This window comes from Odocoileus virginianus, chromosome 12 (assembly GCF_023699985.2).
Source record: "Odocoileus virginianus isolate 20LAN1187 ecotype Illinois chromosome 12, Ovbor_1.2, whole genome shotgun sequence".
Taxonomy (NCBI): Eukaryota; Metazoa; Chordata; class Mammalia; order Artiodactyla; family Cervidae; genus Odocoileus; species Odocoileus virginianus.
In genome coordinates, this window is record NC_069685.1 from 17369190 (window position 1) to 17388401 (window position 19212).

General features: G+C 39.8%; 1 protein-coding gene across 1 annotated transcript; it reads left to right on the forward strand.

The window, feature by feature from the left end:
• Window positions 1-105: 105 nt before the first annotated feature.
• Window positions 106-18828, forward strand: MGARP (mitochondria localized glutamic acid rich protein). Its single transcript, XM_070474840.1, has 4 exons — window positions 106-7573; window positions 11494-11597; window positions 16446-16539; window positions 17996-18828. Exons 1-4 carry the CDS (start codon window positions 7144-7146, stop codon window positions 18415-18417), a joined length of 1050 nt encoding a protein of 349 aa, XP_070330941.1. The 5' UTR covers window positions 106-7143; the 3' UTR covers window positions 18418-18828.
• Window positions 18829-19212: the final 384 nt, after the last annotated feature.

Here is a 19212-nt window from a genome sequence, read left to right on the forward strand (position 1 = left end):
GATTATGTATATTGTGACAATGTATAGAATATCAATTCTAAGGAAAATTATTAAATGTATTTTAATGTGGAAAGTACCATCTGATAATAGGGTCAATGATAATTAAGGACACATTGGTAAGAAAACTTTTTAAGGGTATAGACTTTTTAAAAAATCACTGCTGGAGGATTTACTCATATCAACTTTTAATTTATAATCAAAACATTTATTCTTTAGTGATCAGTCAGGGTGGTAGAGCTAACTCCTATTCTATTGTCTAAAATACAAAAGAACCCAAATACTGTTTTCTTCTAGAGGAGAAACTGAAGGTGAATCCTCTCAAAAGAGTTTCTTCTGACTCTTATTTCCTTGAGTTTGGATGGTTTTCATTTGGGTAACAGTTTTTACACCTATATGGTCACACCGTTTGTGGCCTCTTTTTGCTAACATGAATTTCATCCAGTGAATAGCAGACTAATTCAAAAAAAGGTGAGAAAGAAAGGGTTGGTGGAAGTTAATAGACACAAATTAACAAACACCTCATTTATCCCTCATCAGAACCCTTTCTTATGAATCAGTTAAAACTTCTTTATATGCCATTTCATTAACTTAAACATTTAAATGCACTATACATTTAAATTATCATTTATATCTCCATTCTGATGTTAAATAGAAAGTTTCATTGGCTTTGTGTGTGTTTGGGGCTCTGGCCAGCACTTATTCTGGGAGATTGATGGCCCAATGTCTTTGGAAGTCACTTCCAAACATAAGTTCACAGTTAAATTATTTCAGAATAAGTATTTAATCCAAGTTCAGTGAAAGACCAGATATAATAGTACCTACTAGCATTTGTCAGTTCAGAGTCTTAACTGGCAGAAGTGGAAAGGGCCCTAGGGGTCATATGGACCAGTTTCGTAGTTTTAATGTGCAAAAACCAGAGATCAAAAGTCATTTGCCCAGCATCAATGCAAAGCAGAATAATGGATCCTAAAAGGCGACCATGTCCTATTCCCTGAAGTTTGTATATATGTTAGGTTATATGGCAAAGGTGAATTAAAGTGGCATATGGAATTAATTTGCTAATCAGACATACAGATAGATTATCCTGGATTATCTGGCTGGGCCCAGTGTAATCACAAGGGTCCTTGTAAGTGGAAGAGGGAAGCACCAGAGTGTGTCAGAGTAACGTGATTGGAGAAGGTTCAGTCTGCTGTGGTTAGCTTTGAAAAGGGAAGAGAGCCACGGAATGGAGAAGGCAAAGAGCTTACCCCCTGGAGCCTCCAGAAAGGAGCTCGGCCTTGCTGACACCTTAATTTTAGCCCGGTGAGACCCATGTTGGATTTCTCACCTACAGAAATAGAAGATAATAAATTTTTGTTGTTTCAAACCACTAAGCTTGTTAACAGCAGCAGTAGGAAACTATTATTGTCACATGTTTTTGGACCAAGAAGTCAGGTCCCAGCTCCCAATTCAAAGAACTTTAAAAGAAACACTTAAAATTCACATCCCTAAAGGAAACAGAACACTCTAATAAGATACTTTAAATTCTGGAAGCTGATAGCCTTAGTTGGAAATAAAAACAGCTTTAATAAGCAGGATCTACTGTACATCGGGCCTTGGATCTTGCTACCCTGTGTGGACCTTGATCTTGATTGTGCCAGTGTAACCACATGGAGAGCCACCATGAAGACGGAGGCTGTCCAAAAGAATCTTCTGCAGCAGTGGAAGTGTTCTGTCTTGCTAACCAGGGCAGTAGCCCCTACTTCCATGTGACTATTGAGTTATTTCATTTTAATTCTTTTAAATAGCCACACGGGGCTGGTGGCTGCAGTGTTGGACGGTAGAGGTGCGGATTCTGAGTAACACCTCCTAGAATTGTGCCACATAGGGGCACTGGTAGAAGATGGTTTCTAAATATTGAAACCTAACTCAAATTATATTAAACTAAAAAGGAGGCTACAGAATGACTCTTAAGACCCCTTTAACAGGGACACGCCTGTGCCCAGGAATAATTGAGGCCTGGAACTCAAATGTCATCAAGACTTTTGGTCTTGGCTCTGCTCTCTGTATATCTGCTTTATTGCCTTTGCATACAGACCATCTCTTCCCCAAGTCACATTCTAAAGAGAAGGCCACAGTCAATAGCCTCTGGGTTTACACCTCAGTTTAAGAGAGAAGCCGAACTGAACAAGAATCATTTTTGATAGTAGATACCTAAGAGAAACTTGGCCAAATGACAGTTCTTTAGCAATAACATAAAAGAACTTCCATAAAGAAAATGCAGGCAAAATCATATGTCCAATGCTGTCAAGTTTTTTTGGTCAGAATCAGACCTTTTTTCCCCCAGATTTAGTATCTGTGAGATAGTCATTTAAATTATTTTCTTAAGTTGCAGTAGGAAAAAAGCAAGCTTTATGAGGTTAGTTTTAAGAAGTTGTGGGTTATATTTTGGCCCCAAAAAGATAAGTGAAGTCCTGACCCCCAGTATCTCAGAATGTTCCCTTACTTGGACATAGGAGATTTGCAGATGAGTGTACTGGAGTAGTGTGTGTGCTTAGTTGTATCCGCAAAGCTCCTCTGTCCATGGAATTTTTCAGGCAGGAATACTGGAGTGGATTGCCATTTCCTTCTCTGGGGGACCTTACCACCCAGGGATTGAACCCGCATTTCCTGTGTCTCCTGCATTGCAAGAGGATCCTTTATCCACTGAGCCATCGGGGAACCCTTTGTAAAATGGATCCTTAGTCCGATATGACTGATGCATTTCTAAGAAGAAAAGAGGCAGAGAAGATAACCTTAAATGAGGGAGGCAGAGATTGGAGTGATGCGTCTGCAAAGCAAGGATGACTGGTAAACATCAGAAGCTGCAAGAGGCAAGAGAGGATTCTTACCTACAGGTTTCATGCCTTGATTTCAGACTTCTAACCTCCAGAACTGTGAGAGAATAAATGTTGTTTTAAACCATTCAAGTTTGTAGTAATTTGTTTTGGTAGCTTTAGGAAAATAATATGGAAATGGTAGCAAATGTCATGTTTCTTTTACTACAGAAGAGAAAGTGAATAGATGAGTGCTGAGGAACCTCCAAGAATAATTAAATTACCATCTTGATTACCCTTTCTCCATTTTGTTGAAATATTTTAGGCCATTAAAAGGGTGCTTATCAGCACCTTCTCAATTGCTTGCCAATTTGTCTTCCTAGATACTTTAAAAAAAAAATATTTGTTTGTCTGCACAGGAGTCTTAGTGGTGGCATGCAGCATCTTTAGTTGCAGCAGGTGAGATCTAGTTCCCTGACTAGGGATTGAACCCGTCCCCCACCCACTGCTTTGGGAGCACAGAAGTCCACCACCAGGGAAAGTCCCCCTATATTCTAAATTGTTTCACCTCATATCCATATTGATCTGTTGAAAGTACAAGTTATAGCCTGCAGCTGCTGCTAAGTCACGTCAGTCGTGTCCGACTCTGTGCAACCCTATAGACGGCAGCCCAACAGGCTCCTCTGTCCCTGGGATTCTCCAGGCAAGAATACTGGAGTCTGTTGCCATTTCCTTCTCCAATACGTGAAAGTGAAGTCTCCCAGTCATGTCCGACTCTTAGCGACCCTATGGACTGTAGCCTACCAGGCTCCTCCGTCCATGGGATTCTCCAGGCAAGAGTACTGGAGTGGGTTGGCATTGCCTTCTCTGAGTTATAGCCTAGAGATTTAATATTAAGAAAAACAAAGCTGTTTCTAGCTTTCTATGGAGTCTAGGGAGTCACTCAGTTTTTGAAAATTGACTTTAATTATATGGAACTTAAGCCTTGAATAAGTATTAATATTGTCAGTAGAGGATTCTTAGAATATGTTTTCAAAATTAATACTGTCTTTGTCAACAATCACAATTAGGTGGAAATCATTACATAAACCAAGTTAACTCCAACCCTAGATTCTTGTTTTCTCAAGACCAAGAAAAAATGTCAAGGATATGCTCAAGGGCAGCATTATAAACAATGTGACTCACAGCTGGGAAACTTGTCTGAGCCTTACAGAGTCATCTCTAGCAAAGACCTACTGTTAAAATTCTCTTGGGGTTCTGGAGAAACAGCTTGCTATAGAATGAATTTGACAACCCACAGGCATGTCCTCTCTTGGAAAGTATTTCATCAAGATGTGAAAAGAGGTTGGTGTCAAAATGGAAAGCCACATATCCTACAAGAGCAGTAGAGTAGGTAGCAGATTCTCTTTGATCCAAGAGGCACAAGCTAGCTAAGATGGAAAGGGATCTGGAGAGGTGGCACTGTATCTCACAGCTCTTGCCTCTCAGCTGGGACGGCCACATCCAACATAGAGGACACAGTAAACTCCCCACTGGACTTTACCATATAATGAGATGGTGGAATATAATGGATCCTGTCATATGCCCACCGAGCGCCTTCAGAACATTGTAAGGGAAACGAGCTTCAGTTTAGACTGGAAGTCAGAATCTAGCACTGCCTCCCCCAACTAGCTGAGCACATTTTATACCTAATGTGCTTTTGCACTTCCAAAAACCCTATGAGTAAAGGAATTACCCACATTTTACTCAGACCAGTAAATTAGAACAGGTATGTGACTCCCAAACTCAGACTCAACAACAGTGTTATACTACCTTGATTTTTTTCATGTGTAATACAAGGATAATCAACATTCCTCCACCTACTCCTTAGGCTTATGTAGAGGACAAAGCACAAAGACAGATGTGAGAACATGTTGGGAAAAATTTTAAAGCCCTATATACATGTGATCTGGGCTTCCCTAGTAGCTCAGCTGGTAAAGAATCTCCCTGCAACACAAGAGACCCTGGTTCGATTCCTGGGTGGGGAAGTTCCCCAGAAGACAGGATAGATGACCCACTCCAGTATTCTTGGGCTACCCTGGCAGCTTAGATGTTAAAAGGATCTGCCTGCAATGTAGGACACCTGGTTTCAATCCCTGGGTTGGGAAGATACACTGGAGGAGAGCATAGCAATCCACTCCAGTATTCTTGCCTGGAGAATTCCCATGGACAGAGGAGCCTGGCAGGCTACAGTCCATTGGGTTGCAAAGAGACACGACTGAGCGACTGAGCAAAAAACAGCACATACATGTGAGTTATTTTTGTATTGTTTGAATTAGTTGGTTTGCATTGTTTAAACCAGTTTGGCTCTAACCAGCACTCTTCTTTTACATTTATTATTGATACCTGGTCAGAGATATCATTTGTGATCATTGACCCCCATTAATGGGAGGCTTGGCAGCCACTGCTGAGAAAAAATGTTGCTTCCGTGTCTCTGTAACCTGAAACTGTGAGCGGTACCAGAAATCATATCTTGTTCCTGGAAAAACGTGCTGGAACACCAGCGATCAGATACTCGGTGAATATTTGTGCAGTAGATTATAACCAATCCCCAGCATCTAGAACACGCATGTTGTAGGCATTCTGAAGATCCTGAAAGACAGTGTGAGTGACTGACAGCAGGGGGCTGCTGTGGACCCTGGGGATGATCTAGAGAAGCTCAGTCTATACTGAGACCCTGAGTCTACATCGGAGTTCCGAAGGGAGAGGTCTAGAACGGTGTTCTGAGAGCCATTATCATTTACAGATGTTTACTCAGAAAGAATCCTGTTTTAGGGGAGCTGCCAGTACACTAAATACCAGTATAATGTACACACTAGTTCTTTTTTTTTTTTGACTGTGTCACCCCTCTTGCAATATCTGAGTTCCCTGATCCTGGATTGAACCCAGGCCCCTGACAGTGAAAGAGCCTAGTCCTAACCACTGGACTGCCAGGGAATTCCCTGGCATTCTTTTTTCTCCCCCTACATTAATTTATTAAAATGCATTTACTGCCTTTGACTATTTCCTCTCCCTGGCAACTTTGAAAATTCAGACCTAAATAGGTGAAAGAAAGAATGAGCTGTAGTGGTAGACAGATTTTTTTTTAAATCAAGCAGCACCAAATTGAAAATGGTTAGGAGCTCTCCCCACTGATTTGATTCTATTTGTCAGTCTGTTGTATCTGCTGGCAGTTCATTCTAGGATGTGTGCTTGATGCTGGCCAAGGTAGCAAGTGTACTAATCTGCATTTTGTTATATTTCAGGACTACCTAACTTCTTGGTGAAAGGTCTGGGTCTAGCCCCATCTTCCAGGCTTGCAAGTCTAAATTAGACCTCTCACTAACAGCTTACCTAATTGTTCTTAAAATTTAGTCGATAGGAGTAACTCATTATTCTGAGCATCAAAAAATAAAAAAACCAGTTCTGATCATTGGCTTGTACTCGTTAAATGAGAGTATATTAAATATCATTAGAATTGGGTTAAAACTAGAACCTCTGAGGAATGTTTAGTTATTTGCAAAGGAAATGAGCAAATATTTTGCCTGTAATATACCAAGAGAACTTGGAACTAGAAGGACCATGTTCATGTCCTTTAAAAAAAAAGTCACCACCTGTTTTTTTGCTAAATGGAATAATTGCCACCTTCCTCAGAGGGGTGAAATGAAAAAGGAGAAAATTATGTGAAAGTGCTTTGTAAACTGTCAAATGCCAAACGTGCATAAGGGGTTATTACAGTAGGAAATGGTCCCTTTCAAAGGTTGATCATTTCAGGGAAGTCCCAAAGATTAATCATTTAAGAAATGTTATAAGCATAAATTACTAGTTTTCATATTCAAACTATGACAGATTCTTGAAGACATGAGGAAAGTAATTGAAATTTGGAGGAAAAGTCTAAATAGTGTTTTTAATTGATTTGGAAATACTAGTTTCACATCCCAGAGAAGGAAATGGCAACCCACTCCAGTGTTCTTGCCTGGAGAATCCCGTGGACTGAGGAGCCTGGTGGGCTGCCGTCTATGGGGTCGCACAGAGTCGGACACGACTGACGCGACCTAGCAGCAGCAGCAGCAGCAGTTTCACATCCCGTAGAGGAATATGCAGCACTTTTGGAGATTATATTTAAAAGTCATTGTAATAATGAATTGCCTAGAGATTCAGCCATTACCTGGGAATTTTCTTAGGATTCTGAACAATGCCTAGAGTACCAGTGGAATGCTGAGGCTGTCTCTTTCTTTGATTCGTCTCCTGGGAGCTTGCAGCTACCCTTTCCACTCCTAGGAAAGCTAGTGGAGTATATGAGATAAAGTGGGTTCCGATTTCATGTGGCATGATCAATCATGTCTGTCTTATTCCAGATGCGAGGTCCGAAACATTTCCAGTCCACTCCGAGTGGAAGATAAGGCAGTGGGCAGTGGGCAGGCAGATGACGGCCACTTCACGGTTCCCTGTCATTCTGAGAGGCCGCCGTCAGCTGAGTTCTCAGGCCCAGGAGAAAGCAACAGAGTCTGGAGATTGGGTTGTGGGAGGATGGTGCAGAAGACCAACCGCTTTGCACGTCCCCAGAGACCGCCCGGGCGGGGCGGGCAGGGGTCGGTGCCCCTCCCCGGGGCGGGGCTCGCAACCCCGCAGCCGGCTCTGGGCTAGAGAGGCTGCTTGGCTGCTAGCTGCTGGCGCGATGTACCTCCGCCGGGCGGTCTCCAAGACCCTGGCGCTCCCACTGAGGGCGCCCCCAGGCCCCGCGCCGCTCCGGAAAGACGGTGAGTCCCAGGTGCAGACCGGGGATCCTCTCCCGGCGTCCAAGCCCGAGGACAGGTGCCCCGCGCACAGATTGCGCGGGCGCCCCCAGTACCGGTCTGCCCTTGGTGGGTCAGATCCATCCCCGGGCAGCAGAAGCCTGAGGTTGATGGGGGAGAGATGGGGGAGAATGGCCGGGAAATCTCCCCGAAATTCTTGGAGATCTTGGAAGTAGGGAACCTTTCCAGCGCGGGCTTCTGAATCCGGACTAGATTCCCTGAGTTCGAATCTTGATCTTGGGCAAGTTATTTAACTTCATTTTCCTCAACTGGTAAATGGACAACACTTGTTGTGAGTTTTAATCAATTATTATGTAGTTAAAAGCGCTTGGAAAACTGCCTGGCTAACGTAGGCATTAGCTTCCCACTGGTATTGACATAGGGACCAAGGCGTTCTCCATCTTTACGAGGAAGCAGAGGTACTGGTGGGCAGATGGTCACAGATCTGCGGGCCAGGCGGGTTGCGGGAGGCAGTGTCGGTCCAGTAGAAATTGGGTAACTGCTCTTGAGAAATAAACTCCAGGCTTGGCCAGGACTCGGCCCGCGCGGGCCGTGGCATCCCCGCCGAGGAAGCGGCTTCGTCGCACCTTCCTTGGGGGCTGCAGAGAAAAATGGAGCTTAGCAGCTGTTCGACCGCGTCGCCCCTGGATCTGACACCCGGAGATTTTCTAAAACATGGGGAAAGGGACATATTTCCTAGAAGAGAAGTGGCAGTGCGAGTTGGAAGCTTATTAAATAAAAATTGACACGTACGAAAGCGCCTAGCATAGGGCCCGGGACATCGCAGATGCTTAAGTGTGCGCACTGCGAGCATCTTCCGCGAGCAGCCGGCGACCCTGGGCCCAAGTCCGCGCTTCCGGAGAACTTCTGCCCCGGCCGGCTCATTCCTAGTCCCCATCCATCTCCCCTGTCTTTTCTGTCCGTGATTGGGGCGCCGGCTCTTAGACAGCCTCGTGGAAAATTCTTAGTTCTCCCTTCAATTTGCCTCTCTCCTAAGGCTTTTAGCATAGTTCGTGCGTTGGAGTCGGGGAGGGGGAAAGAGAAAGACTCCGGCGGAAAATTCCATGGCCCATTTCCACACCGCCCCCCCCCACTTTGATTAAGCCTGTGGTGGTGATTAGTGATAGTGGGAGGGAAGCAAGGTCTGCCTAACTAGCATTATTTTTCCTCTTAAAATGCTCCTGGGAAGAAATTGCCTCCATTAACAGAAATAAGACTTCGTTTTCCTTGATCTTTATGCCGAGTAAGATAGAGCAGGTTTTTCGCTGGTGAAATAAGAGGAAATCATTCATTTGAAATTTCTGAAGATAACGGGGCTGTTGTGATGGGGGCTGGGGGGAGACAGATGAGCCCCCTGATCGTGGCCTTTCGCATTATCTCACCGCAGCCCCCACCGGCCACACGGGCAAGCATATATGTCTTTTTTTTTTTTTTTTTTTTTGGTAGCTACACATATTTCAAATAATTATTTGGGGCAAAAGAAAAGCAGCTTTAAAATTCTAAATAGGTTAGCAATATTGGTTGTAGCAGTACTACAAAAAAAGACCAGTACTTTTTCTCATTTTCACCTAATTTTTTGATTTAAGTATTTTCAGAACTGTTATTGACTGAAAATTTGGCTTTGGTCGTGAGCATTAACCTTTTATTGGTTCTTTCAACTTTGATGAAAAATGTAATTGATTCAGTTTATTGAAGGATAAAATTTTTACTGTGCCTCATCAAATTTTGTTCTCTTGTTTTTGCTTTTAAAAATGTAAAATTTTAATGAGTAAATAAATTAGGTTTATAGTAAATCACTGGAAAAACTCAGAAAGGCAAAATAGAAGTCGCTGATAAATCCTATCACTTAGTGAATACCACTATTTATTTGTATTTTAGTATACACAGTGTTCCACACCTTTTTTTCTCCCTGTATTTTTTTCTTTTGTACATTGCTTCCACAAATCTGGGATAGTCCTATAAAGATTACTTTGCTGTAACTTTTCACTTAATATATTGTAAATATTTTCTCATATAGTCTTCTGCAAAAATTAAAATATTTTGTTTCACATTAAGAATATGCTAAAATTTATCTAATCCTTACTGAATATTTATTTCCCATTTTACTGTTCATTTGAATATCTTTGTCATAATTGTATTTGTATTTGTATGTACTTAAACGTTCGTAATTTTCTCTATTTCTTCCTATTAAAAAAACCTTTATGTTACTTATGCCTGGTTGCTGACTATGAAAGCAACATATTCCCTATTTAATAACAGATGTATTTGTAAACCAACAAAAGCTCCACTAGAAGTCAAAGACCTAACTTCTTACCATAGCCTCTCCGGGCACATTTGTGAAAAAAAAAATGTTTTTTTTCTGAGCAATGTTCATTTATATCCAAACTAAGAACATATATACAAAATCTTTCCAGTTTTGCTACTACAGAGATTTGTAGTTTGTGAAGATGTCCTAAGATTTGCTTTCTGCAAATCAGAGCTTCTTCCTGGTCCCTACACCCTTATTCTCTGTATCACATCAAAATACTGCATTTTCCTCATGACACAGGTCTCATGCTTTTGCACATGCTCTGCCTTCTGCCTGCAGCGCCATTTCCCCTCCCCTCATTTATCTGACAAACTCCTCCTTTCCCTCAAAGCTAGGTCATGTCTCTTCGACTGTGACAGTTGCGTTGTGCCGGCTAGCTGAGTTCTTTCACTGCGTCTTCATGCTGCTGTTGCTTCGGCTTTCATATTTCATCCATTACATCATTTGCCATACTGCATTGCAGTTATTTGCCTACAATTACTTGTCTCTACATCTTCTCCTTCTTTTTTTATGCTAGGGACCTTGTGTGTTGTGCTTACAATCATATTTTTGTTAAGATTATTTAATTAATTTATTTATTTTTGGCTGTGCCTCAAGGCATGTGGGATCCTAGTTCCCCAACCAGGGATTGAACCCACACTTCATGCATTGCAAGTGCGGAGTCTTAACCACTGGACTGCCGGAGAGGTCCCTTCAGTTATAGTCTGAATGCTTCTAACAATGCCAAACACATAACTGTCCAACTGTGTTTGTCAAATGAGTAATAAAGGTCTCTACTTTTTTATCTTTTTTTTTATCTTTAAAATAGAGAATTTTGGCTTTAAGCTTCTTCTAGCTTTGAGTTTATTATAAAAAATTTCAATTCCACAGCATATGGTATATACAAATCCTAGCACTACACAGTTAATATATTTAAGTAGAGTAGTATAGTACCTTATCTATTTCTATTAATTTGTACAAAATTGCCCTTCTGTTTTAGATATGAACTTATTGGCAACATTTGTCTTTGAAACGTTTATATCTGCCCATCTTTAAAGGTTTTATATTAGAAGAATTAAAGTTTCTTTCTATGCCTACATTTGTGTTATAGATTTATAGAAACATGTAGGATTTCAACATAAGTTTTTATTTAACACATAAATTTTAAGCACAAATTATTTAATTCATTTTAAAAAATAAACTTTTCCATCGAATGCTGTGGTGTGGTATATATAATATTTTTTTTTAGTTTGGTATATTTAATAAATGGATTTCTTTTGCTAACCTGTATTTCCTTTGACTGTTAAAATTATTTAGTGCTTTTATCATTTCTCCTTACTCACGCGTGCATTCCTCCTAAGAAAAGCATGATTCTGAGCATCAAGATGACAGGTTTCATAAGTAATTATCAAATCAGATTGAGAAAAATGTCAAGTGGAATTACTGCCCTACCTTGTAATACTGTATTCCTTTAAGCTAAAATCAGTTGAAGTTAATATAGTCCATGCTCACTGAGGGGAAAAAATTTTTTTTATGTAATCACTTAAAATAGTTTTGCCCATGGTGGAGCTAACTGTGTTTAAACTTGTTTTCTTAGCGTCTCTTCGCTGGATATCATCTAACAAATTCCCTGGATCATCTGGATCAAATATGATCTATTATCTGGTTGTAGGTGTCACAGTCAGTGCTGGTGGATATTATGTAAGTGATTAAATAACCTTGGTGTTCAGGAATCCATATATTTTACAACATGTGGTAAAACTCAAAGCAATGTCAAGATCAGGACCTAGGAGTGATTGAATATACAAGATTATGAAAAAAGAATTTAAGTATAAAATGCTTAATACCACTAAGTATGTATCACTTCCAGTAAAAAACAATGTTATTATAAATACTAGTAGTACTAATAGCTGACATTTGAGACCATATTTCAGACTCATGATTCATTTAATAATTACAACAATTCTTTAAGGTAAGTACTATTAATGACATTCAACAAGAACCGTTTCGAGAGAGAAACTTTTTAAAAAATTAATAGACTTTACTTTAAAGACGAGTTTTAGGTTTACAGAAAAATAAGCAGGAAGTGCAGAGAATTCCCCCCTTACCCCTCTGACCCCCTTTTCCTTATCAACAACCTCCCTTTAGTGAGCTACAGTTTCTTAAGACTGATGAGTCAATACTGATACATTGTTATTAACTAAAGTCTGCAATTTACATGAGAGTACACTCTTAGTGTTGTACATTATATGGATTTTGACAAAGATATAATGACATGTATTCACCATAATGCCTTCCCTGGTGGCTCAGCGGTAAAGAATCCGCTTGCAATGCAGAAGTCTCAGGAGAGGCAGACTCCATCCCTGGGTCGGGAAGATACCCTGGAGCAGAACATGGCAACCGACTCCAGTATTCTTGCCTGGAGAATCCCCATGGACAGAGGAGCCTGGTGGGCTACAGTCCACAGTGTCGCAAAGAGTCGGACACGACTGAAGCAACTTCGCATGCACATATGCACGTGCACATTCGCCGTTTCAGTATACTGTCTCACTGCCCTAAAAATCCTCTGTGCTCCAAGCAGTCATTCTTCCTTCTTTCCCCACCGTCCTTTTATTGTCTCCATAGTTTTTATTAGCTTTATATTTTTTTGTTAAAAAGTAATATTTATCCATATTTTTTAAAAAAATTCAAATACCCACATATATAACATCAAAAGAATGTTTCCCTTATTCACTCCCTGCACGTAATCACTATAAAACAGTGCTTTTATTTTTTTTTTTCATTTATTTTTATTAGTTGGAGGCTAGTTACTTTACAATATTGTAGTGGTTTTTGTCATACACTGACATGAATCAGCCATGGATTTACATGTATTCCCTATAATAGTATGATTTTGAAGCTAAAAAAAAAAAAAGCTGAAACAGGGAATTCCCTGGCAGTCCAGTGGTTAGGACTCAGCACTTTGGGAGTTGTGGGCACAGTTCAATCCTTGGTCAGGGAACTAAGATCCCGAAAACTGTGTGGTGTGGCTAAAATAATAATAATAATTCTATTAAATTGAATCATTCCTCATTTTCTTTCTAAATTGATATCTAATCTTTATTATGAATAAGAGTAGAATAAGTGTTATTCTTCAGAAACCATAAGACTACACAATCACTACATTTTGGTTTGGCACTACAGAAATATACATAAAAGGGATTTTTAGTCTTAATTATGAGCAGTTTGTAGGACTGTGAAGACAATGAAACCAAAACGCATATTTTAATCTTCAGGAATTTGAAAGCCTCAGGAATCTAGTAAAGTTCAAAGATGTCATTTTTATTATTGTCCTCCTCTAATCGGCTTTCACTCTTAGCTAGATTTCTTTGCTTTTACCATCTTCCCACTGCTGAATATTGAATTCATTGCCCAGGGCTACTCTAGTCAGATATAGGCCACTGGATAAAACAGATTAAACTAGGTCATGTGATTATGTGGGAAGCTGGAAGACTGAATTTCATCTGGACCTCACCACATCCCTAATTATGCTTACTAGTGCCACTCATGAACCTCTCCAGGCCGCTAAATTTTTCTTTGCAAAAGCAGGAGTAAACCGGACGGTTAGAAACTGGCTACTCGTGAGAGCTCTTTCTGAGCTTGTTCTCTGACAGTGGGAGTGGAAATTGGGCAAGGTGATGATCTCTAAGTCCCTTTCCACCTCTAAGATTATATAGTTTTAATTTTGAATGCTGGAAGCCTTAATTCCCAAGAGTCTTAGGCTACTTTCCAGAGGAAATACAGAATGTGAGGCACTCCAAAAACCTGTATTCTTATAATATTATTCTATTATACTAGAATAATATTATCCTATATTATTCTAATATAGAATAATTCTATATTAGATTTAATCCAAACTGAATCTCAGATGTTCTGTAGAACACTTTTTCATTTCCAAGTAAAATCTTCTACTACGAGAGCCTCTTAAAATCTGAGAAAGGCCCAGGTCACTTCAATTTTTTGAGAGTCCAGCTATATTTTAAAAAAATTATTTATTTACTTCTGGCCACCCAAGCAGCATATGGAATCTTAGTTCCTCAACCAGAGATTGAATCTGCACTCCCTGCATTGGAAACGCAGCATCTTAACCACTGGACCACCAGGGAAGTCCAAGGTCTGGGTATCTTGAAAAACAAAATGCCAGACTGGGTTTTAAAAGCTGTGGTAGATTTTAAATGCTCACATTTAATAAATGTATAATGTCATGGAAATTATTTCCAAAGTCTAACTCTGAGACCCTCTCTTTTAATCGATCTTTTTTCTACTCTGCTTGATTATGTTAGATTTTACAAAGCTAGATCCTCTAGGTTACACATCAGTGTGAGTTACTCTTATAACTCTTTGATTCTGCTTTAACAGCTCAATTGTGTTTTAGCCCCTTGAACAATAAGACTAATGTCCTTGGGATGTTGTTGCTGGAATAGCCATTTCAGGGCCGTGAACTTGGGCACAGGTTCAGCTTTACCGTACTGAGAAGTGACTCAGCATACTAGTCCTGTAAGCCGTCAGGATCTCCCACCCCACTGGGAAAATATTCCTTGCTTTTATACAAAAATGTTGACTCTCTTTCCTGCTGATCCTTTTTGCTCTCTGTATTTCAAAGCCCGATGGTTCATGTCAGAACTCACCAAACCCTGAGGGTTTCTCAGGGGCCACTTTTGCATCATTTTCACCATGAGCTTATACAGTTTCCATTTTCATAGTCTAATTTGAACATGCCAAGAAATAGTTTGTAATTTGCATAAGAAAACTTTTCATGAGATTAATGACTTATGATTATTAGAAACTTAGGAAATGCTACATATAAATTTGTTTTTGTTGTTTAATTGCTCACACTCTTTTGCAACCCACCAAGCTACCCCATTCATGGGATTTTCCAGGCAAGAATACTGAAATGGGTTGCCATTTCCCTTCCCAGGGAATCGTCCCAACCCAGGAATCGAACCCATGTCTCCTGCACTGCAGGCGGATTCTTTACCACTGAGCCACCTGGGAAGCCCCACATATAAATATACAATTTTAAAAATTTATCATCCTACCACTAAGAGAGAAATCTCTACTAACATTTTTTAAGCTGAGATAATACAAATAATATTATCTAACTAGTGAGATTTTCATTTTTAAAATATCATTGTCTAATATGAATACAGGCCAGAGATTACTGCTTGAATTGGGAATAAAAAGACACCAGTACATTGTATCTAAGGTTCAGATAGCTTTATTCCCAATTCTGTTTTGCAAGTAACCTATGGCAGGTCATATTTCTGCTTTTAATGACTAACCCTAGAAATCTTCACTGGGGTCTACAAAGCTGTCATTTTGGAACATTTTTTGAAAACTTATTGTGAGAGAATTGAATTGAGTTTCATATGCGGTTATAATAACTAATACCAAGACAGCTTATATACCTTTCACCTCATTTCCCCTGTGCCAACATCTCTCCTAACTGTAATACAATATCACAGCCAGGAGACTGACATTGATAGGATCTGGAGACCTTATCAGATTCCACCAGCTTTACATGCACTTGTGCATGTGTTTGTGTATGTGTGTGTGAACACTTAACTGCATGTATTTAGTCCTAAGCAATTTTATCACGTGTGTTTACCATCACAGTCAAGAGACAAAACTATTCTGTCATCACAAGGATCCCGGTGTTGTCTCTTGTAATTGTGCTTCCTTCCCTCCTGCTCCCTTCCTTTTACTTCCTGGCAACCACTAATCTATCCTCTATTTCTATATTTCTTGTCATTTCAAAAATGTTACCCACCCCTCAAATAACATGAAGTAGATGGAATCTGAAGGTATGTAACCTTTTGAGACTGGTTTTTTTCACTCAGCATGATTTACCTGGAGATTCATCCAAATGGTTTCCTGCACCTGCAAGTTCACTCCTTTTATCCATAGTTCACCCCCTTTATGGCAGAGCAGTATCCCATGTCATGGGCGCACCACAGCCTGTGTAACCAACCAGCCTATGTAGGACTTCTGGACTGCTTCCAATTTTTTGGCTATTACGATTAAAGCTACCATGAACGTGTGTGTTCTGGTTTTTGAGTGCACATAAATTTCTGCTTCTCTGAGATGAATGCCAGGCGATATTTTTTAATGCTTATCAGAATATTTTTACTCTAGCATAATTTATTATTTTCTTCTTTGTCTTATCTACTTTGTGTGTTTTCAGTTATCTTTGACCTCTCTCAGAGCATTTCCTTCTTTTCTTTTTTAAATTTAATTTGGCTGTGAGGCATGTGGATTCTTCGCTCCCCAAGCAGGGATAGAACGTACAGCCCCTGCATTGGAAGGGTGCAGCCTTAACCAGTTGACAACCAAGGAAATCCCTCTTTATTTTTAGAAAGCATTCTACTTAATGACAAAGATTTCCAAAGGGGAAATAAAAGAATAGATGGTGTGTGTTGCTTTTTCCTGTTTGAACTGTAAACACCTTTAAACTTGGCATGGTGAACCTTCTTGCTCAAGAAATAAATTTAAGCACACATTCACTTTCAGACTTACAAGAAAGTCACATCAGGGAAGACCAAACGCAGCGATCATGTAACAGATTTGAAAGAAAAAACCAAAGCGGAGTTACATCCACCTCAAGGTAAAGCGAATTCACTATTTTCTTTTTCCTTGAGGCACTGATTTTCATCATCATATTCTAGCGATGAACACTATTTGATTTTGTCTTCTTTACTTAGTCCCAAATGGCGTGGGTAGGAGTTTGTTCAAAAAGGAAAAGTCAAAAAAAAAAAAAAAGGAAAAGTCCAACCAAAGTCTAAAGACGTTTTGGATGAGTGCACTTGGTAAATGAAAACAGTATACATTTAAACTGCTGACCAGCATCTTTGACTTCTTTCTGTGATGACATTACTCTTCCCCTACTCAGGCTTCCATTCATGCAGGCATGAACTTGACCTTTCATTTCTCTCACTATTTTTTTAAGTCACGAAACCCATTTTGTTTCAATTTTAGCTAAGAACATCTGTGTGCTGTGACATTAGAGTCAGTTATCTCTACTGAGTTCCTCAGTTCAGATTGATAAAATGGCAATTAGTAAGAAGAGAAACTTCATATTTTCATCCTAATGTATACTTTTTGCCTTAAAGTGCTTGCTTTATACCATACTTTCTTCCATTTCAGCTATAACATCATTATTATCAAATACTATGATCGCTATTAAGGGACAAGGAAAATAGCTTCTCATGGACCAGTTTTAACCTTTTTGTCATGAGAACAATAAGAATATCATTAATAAACATAATGAATATAATCATGAAATGATTGTCTGTAATAATACTAAAATACAGCATTTCCATAACATTTCCTTGGTTTTAACCCTTTTCATATATATTATTTTAGTTAATCCTCCCAATAGCTTTGTTAGGTAGATATTATTAATATCCCCATTTTACAGGAGACAAAACTGAGGTTGAGGGAGGATTAGTAACTCTTCAAAGTCATCAGTTAGTTGGTTATTTTCCCATGCTATTTCCCATGACACATGGCCTGTTTATTTTCATGACCCGTATTTGAATAAATAATACATGTAAATTATTATTTTTTAAAGTTCAAGAGTTTCCAAAGGGTTTGCAAAATAGCAGATCCCCCATTTTTCCTCTCCAGAGGCAACCAGTAACACCAGTTTCTTTGTGTCCCCCTGGAGAGTCTTTACAAATATAACTATTTAGCTTTAATCTTACTCTCCTTTTGTCCTGATACAAATAGTACCATACCTGTACACTGCTCTTTTCCACGTAACAGACTACCTTGAAGACCATTTCATATCAGTACTTATTGATTTGTCTCAGTTTTTAATTTTTATATAGTTATTAAAAAAATTTTTTTGGCGGCAAGGCAGAACATGTGGTACCTTATTTCCCTGACCAGGGATGGAACCCACACCCTTGGTAGTGGAAGTACAGAGTCCTAAGCATTGGGCTACCAAGGAATCCCTGACTCAGCTTTTAAGATACTGTAGAGTGTCCACTGTATTCCGTAGATGTCCACTGTATTCCCATGCTCTTTAACACTTTTTTTTAATGGACTAAATTTTAAAGGTGAGAAAGAGAACCTTGTGGCTGCCGAGGAAGCCAGTTTAGAAGCCCCTGAAGTATCTTCAGCGGAAGCTTCTCCGGTGGTTACTGAAGATATTCCCGATGCTCCAGCTGTGGTCGTAGAAGAGGCTCCCCCCTGTCCAGATGACGCCGAGGCTGCTCCTGCGGAGACCGAGGTGGTCGGTGCTGAGTCTCGGCCAGAGGCGACAGGGGAGACCGCCGAGGAAACGACCTCAGGGGTCCCGAGCGCAGCTCCGGAGGAAGCTGCTGCCCTGGATCGTGATGAAGGTGCAACAGAGAACGAAAGCTCTGGTGAACGTGCTGAACTGGAAGAAAATTCTCCAGTTGAGTCAGAATCCTCTGCCGGGGAGGCTTTACAGGAAGAAGCCTGTGCTAGTTCTGAGGCCGCCTCAGCCCGAGGCTGATCCCAGGCTGATTGGCTTCAGCAAAAAAATGCCGTAGAGTGGCTGATAGGTGTCTTCGTAGTTTTAGTAACCTTAGATTTAAAAAAACAACAACAAAGGCTTCTTTTCTGGAAGATGGTATTGTGCCTTGAGGATTTTTGTTTTTGTTATCTACTGATCGATTTCAGAATGGAGAGATTTGAGGTTTTACATGTCTGAATAGTTTTCTGCTCTCTGGGATCAGAGTATGACATAGCAGTAAAGAGCTTAAAGAGTTTCATTGTGAATTTAAATTTTATGTGACAGAGATTGAGCTATCTTTACAACCTTCATTCACATTAGTTTTGCTGTAACTCTGCCTTTCTTTAATGTATGTAAATCTAGGTTCTTGAGTTTTAATTTGAACTCTTAAATAAATTTAGAAAATCTTTAGTGCTTCTATTATTATTCACTCACATTTATATATATGAATAGTATATATTAACATGCACACATATAACATCACATGAACATTGCACTGTCATCAAAGAAAACATAATCTACTGAAAGCTCTGTGTATGGCAACATGTGTAACCTTTCTCCCATCTATGTTACATGGGGGCTGTGCCGATATTTTCCATATTAGCTTAGTTCTCTTTGAGCAATGTTTATTGAGGACTTACACTTCATGCTAGGGATCATTCATTCATTCCCATATTCAGCAAGTATTAACTGAGGACGTATAACTTACCAGGCACTGTTTAAGTGCTGAGATGAAAAAAAAAGCAAAAATTCCTGCCCTTCCCAGTTCATGTCCTAGGGTATATATGTTAATAA

Bases quoted from the DNA above. Each gene is read 5' to 3' on its own strand.
- MGARP (XM_070474840.1), top strand. From the start codon at position 7,144: ATGATCAATCATGTCTGTCTTATTCCAGATGCGAGGTCCGAAACATTT. The intron at 11,598-16,445 runs GTAAGTGATTAA...ATTCACTTTCAG, and splicing joins TCAGTGCTGGTGGATATTAT to ACTTACAAGAAAGTCACATC. The intron at 16,540-17,995 runs GTAAAGCGAATT...TAAATTTTAAAG, and splicing joins GGAGTTACATCCACCTCAAG to GTGAGAAAGAGAACCTTGTG.